The 4,583-nt window shown below is 45.1% G+C and overlaps 1 protein-coding gene across 1 annotated transcript; it reads left to right on the top strand.

Moving 5' to 3' along the window:
- Positions 1-1,958: 1,958 nt before the first annotated feature.
- LOC114349716 (uncharacterized) lies at positions 1,959-4,263 on the top strand (the record flags this gene model as incomplete). The annotated part of the gene is made up of 7 exons (XM_028300188.1): positions 1,959-2,075; positions 2,454-2,560; positions 2,658-2,720; positions 2,824-2,871; positions 2,972-3,031; positions 3,454-3,598; positions 3,984-4,263. Coding segments are annotated over 7 exons (756 nt in total), but the record flags the coding sequence as incomplete, so codon positions are not given.
- Positions 4,264-4,583: the final 320 nt, after the last annotated feature.

Raw genomic sequence — 4,583 nt, 5'->3', positions numbered from 1 at the left:
TTATAAATGTTTTTTATATTGTCATTTTTAAAATCGGAAAGTTCATGAAAATAGGTAGCTATTAGGTTTAACTTACATAGAGTGAGGAACAAAAAATATAATCAGAAAAAAAGAACATAACAAACATAATTGCATCAATTATGCATCAACATAAACACAAATGATAACTTTCAATGCTTACAATACGTTTAGTATCCAAAAAAAAACGCGCGCGGGAGGCTGGCCTCACGTATAAAATAATATTTTATGCGGACTACGTGCCTTTTCACACGCTCCGGTTGCCGGCTATCCGGCGCCGGGTACCCGGTGGTGAAGTGTATGGGCATGGTACGAAGCTTTCACATGTTCCGGCGTAATTAATCCGGCATGCCCATACATTCACGACCGGGTACCCGGCGCCGGATAGCCGGCAACCGGAACGTGTGAAAAGGCACTTAGACTCTCAAATTTCAATGGGCAGTGTCGGCACGAGAGTTAATTATTAGACAAGTGAATAGCGCACGGTAATTTCCCTAATGTGCGGTAATTCCCCTAATCAGTTCTCAAAGCGAGTGCCTACGCATATGTATTATTTGCGGGAATCCCCAAAAAACGTAAATAACTAACGATGACGTAATCATCATCTAGACCCATGTCATCAAAATAAGCAAATCAGAGACCCCCCACCCCCTCTTGGTGCTTACGTAATACTTGAACGGCCCCGACATCTCTAAATCAAAATCATCATCGTCTCAGCCATAGGACGACCACTGCTGAACATAGGCCTCCCCCAATGCTTTCCATGTTACCCGGTTGGTAAAGCCTCGCGCGTAATTATGTTGCTGTCGCGCTCGCACACTCACTGCGGGCGCCCGTCGCACAGTCGCGACAGTAACATAATTACGCGCGAGCGATAGGGATGGGTAGCTTGGGGTCATTGGACGGGATTCTACGTGCTCACGGACCAGGCTTTAGCGGCCTCCACTCCAGAACCTTGCTGCCCCATCGGCCGTCAGTTCTGCGTACTATGTGCCCTGCCCGTTGCCACTTCAGCTTGCTAATCCGTCGGGCTATGTCAGCGACTTTAGTTCGTTTACGGATCTCCTCATTTCTGATTCGATCTTGTAGAGAAACACCAAGCATAGCCCTCTCCATAGCTCGTTGTGCAACTTTGAGCTTCTGTATAAGGCCTATAGTGAGAGGCTACGTTTTCGAACCATAAGTCATCAAATCAAAATCAATCGTTTATTTATGCAATTAGACTCCTAAAAAGCACCTTTAGTGAGTTGTCACCTCACATGCTCGCGACCTGCCACGCTGTCACCATGCCACGTGAGTGTGGCCCACAAGAAGGCAGCGCGCTACAAGGAGCCCGTCCACTTTACTCACTTTCGAAACAAACATTTTACATAGTAAGAATACTGTGCAACCAAAAAGCATCTGGATATCGTGAGGAGAAACGACCAAATTCTAAATTTGCATCTGGAAAAATATAATTGTCCTCTTGCAGTGGAGACTAAATGATAACGGTAGTGCACTTGAAGCATACTAATATTGTGAAAACTATGTTAGGCATTTTTGATCTTAACCGCCTCATCTATTAATTATTATAATATGCTGTTTGTTTTCCATAAATAAATAATGACTCACTTTTGGCTAAAGAATTATAAGCGTCATTATGACGTACGGTTCGCAACTTCACGAAATAACTCAATGTTGTTGTTATGTGTTTCTTCCGCCACTTCTTAGCACCAGCCGATATGTTGTCCCGGACTTATAATAAAGTAGCCAAACTGGATAAAATGCACTTTTTGATCAAAATCGTAAATCGAATCCGTCAGAATTCCATACAACAAAAAGGCCTTCCGATCACTTTTCGACTAGTTTGCGATTATAATGTGAACTTTGTCTAGACCCACAGGTTAGATTTGGGACTTGTGACCTAAAAAGGGCATATCTTATAATTTGAATGTATTCAGGAGGAGTTGTCGGCGGCGCGCGAGGCGGCGGAGGCGGCGGCGGCGTGGTGGCGCACGCGCGAGACCAAGGCCGACGCCACGCTGCGACAGCAGGCCAAGCTCATCGACTTCCTGCAGGTAACAGCGCTGATTAGGAAGATTGTACTCTCGGTCTCGAAGCTCAGAACTCAATTTATATTTGGTCGCCTAAATTAAAAAAATACTCGTGTTTAAATTAATTACACCGAAATTGTTAAATTCGTAAATTGATAGGCATTCTCGGCTTGAGTCAAGCTTAAATAGTCGAGCCTACGGTTAGTTCATAATAGTCTGATAACAGGCACATAGTTTACATGGCGTAGGAAAATATAGCCTTTTAAACACAATTTTGTTTCAATAACTGAAGGTGACAAAAAAAGAACTGCGCTAAAGCAAACAATCACGGTTCCCCTGATCTTATGCGATGACTAATACTGAACGGATATTTGTAGTTCTGACAACTTATTACAATTTTAGGCAAAAGTAGAAGAGGCAGGTCGAAAAAAATGTTCGTTGAGCAACAAACTTTTCGGACGGTCCGGGCGGAGATCTGCCGCGTCGCCGCCGCTACGCCGGGCTAACAGGTCAGTATAATGCTGCTTCCTATCCAGTTTTACATTTAACAAAAAAGTTAATATTATGAAACTATTTACTTAAGGTACCGCGGTGTCTTTTTTGCAGGGAACTGCGTGAAGAAGTTGAAAGGCTAAGAGCGAAACTCGCTTCGAGAAATGGCGACGTTGAGTGAGTATTACATTATATTTATTATGTATTTGCCTCATATATTGTCAAGAACATAACCTCTGTTATTTATTTCATGTATTAAAAAATTTCATTTACTTGTCAGGTATCCCCCAACTCCTAGAAGAGAGAAACCAAAATCTGCTGTAAATGGGTAAGTTTTTTTAAATTAACAACAGGCATTACTTGTTCTAATAAAGGCTTAAAGACCGGTTCAACTACCACTACCACTCAAAAAGTATTTTTTATTGCAGAAGGAAAAGCATAGATACGCCAGACGGACCTCAAGACAATAATACCGTTCAAGTCGTTTGGTAAGTGATCATAACTATTCACATCTGTCTTATTATTAGTTCCTCACATAACATCTTTAGCGGAAATAATTCACATCACCGATTACGTATTTTACTTTGTAATGTAAGTTTAATGTAACTGGCAATTACTGGTGACTGAGTTTGTTCCGGCGTTTCTTCTCAGCACTTGCCCTATGTTTGTTTCGAAGCGCTGGTAAGGCCCAAAAGATAAGGAGATATGTAAAGTGCTCCATAAGGGCTACCTTTTGGGTATGGGGCACTTTACATTATTTACTATATTTTGACGTTCATAAGTGCCACTTGTGGTCTAAACTGAATACCTAAATATTTTCGATTTTGATTTTTGTCTAATTGTTAGTTAATCTCACCCACACACTTATGGTTTCTATTATAAGTCATTAAGGATCATTGCGTACGCGCAGGTCGGACGGGGTTCGCGAGCGAGCACGTGCACGCGTATCGGGCGCGGCGCTTGTACTGGCCAGCGGCGAGCAACAACTACGGGCCAAACTACTCACGCCAGACGCCGGAGATCTGCCGCAGAACGAGGCCAACCGAGCTTTTATTGTGAGTACTCTATGTTTAGGAAGCGTTCAGACATCTTTCTGCACGAGCAGCAGCTGCCAGGCGAGCTACTTTGTGTGATGGCCATTGTAATAAATGTATCTTTCTTTCTTTCTACTCGTGCCGGATGCCGGCGACTTACCGCAGAACGAGGCTAATCGAGCTTTCGTTGTGAGTGCACCAAGGTTTAGGAAAGTTAGGCAATGCCCAGTTTTGTAGATCACTGTATCCTTGTACAACGAAGGGCGGATATGGGTACCTACGAATAACGTGCGAGATACTGAAGTTTTGCAAATGTGACTTCGATTTCGGTAGATTGTATGTATTCTTTACACCTTAAAACTGACTGTAAAGAATTATTTACTTACTTTGGAACTTCTACCACCAGGTAAAAATGGAAAGTCCAGCCCGATGCGAGCGCGCAGCTATAGTGTGTGGCAGCTTAGAAGACCGACGAGCGTGGTTATCTCGCTTGCAGCCCGCGCCCGCGCCGCCCGGCTACCACCCGTCCTCGCTGTGTCTATTGGATACCGAACCTGCTGCTGCGCTACACGTCGCCGCCAATGCTGTGGCAATAGGTACGTGTTGCTTCTTCCGGCACTAGGTACTTAAGGAGAGCCTTGTTAGGTGCGAGTGTGCGGCTATTGTGTGTGGCAGCTTAGAGGAGCGACGAGTATGGTTGTCGCCTGCAGCCTGCGCCTGTGCCGCCCGGGTCCCGTCCTCGCTGTGCCTGTTGGATACCGAACCCGCTGCTGCGCTGCACGTCGCTGCCAATGCTGTGGCAATAAGTACGTGTTGCTTCTTCCACCACTAGGTACTTAAGGAGAGCCTTGCTAGGTGCGAGAGTGCAGCTATAGTGTGTGGCAGCTTAGAAGACCGACGAGCGTGGTTATCTCGCCTGCAGCCCGCGCCCGCGCCGCCCGGCTACCACCCGTCCTCGTTATGCCTGTTGGATACCGAACCTGCTGCTGCGTTACACGTCGCTGCC

This window comes from Ostrinia furnacalis, unplaced genomic scaffold (assembly GCF_004193835.3).
Source record: "Ostrinia furnacalis isolate ACB-3 unplaced genomic scaffold, ASM419383v2 OfSCF0709, whole genome shotgun sequence".
NCBI lineage: Eukaryota > Metazoa > Arthropoda > Insecta > Lepidoptera > Crambidae > Ostrinia > Ostrinia furnacalis.
Note: the sequence above shows the minus strand (reverse complement) of the source record. Positions and strands in the feature narration are given on the sequence as shown.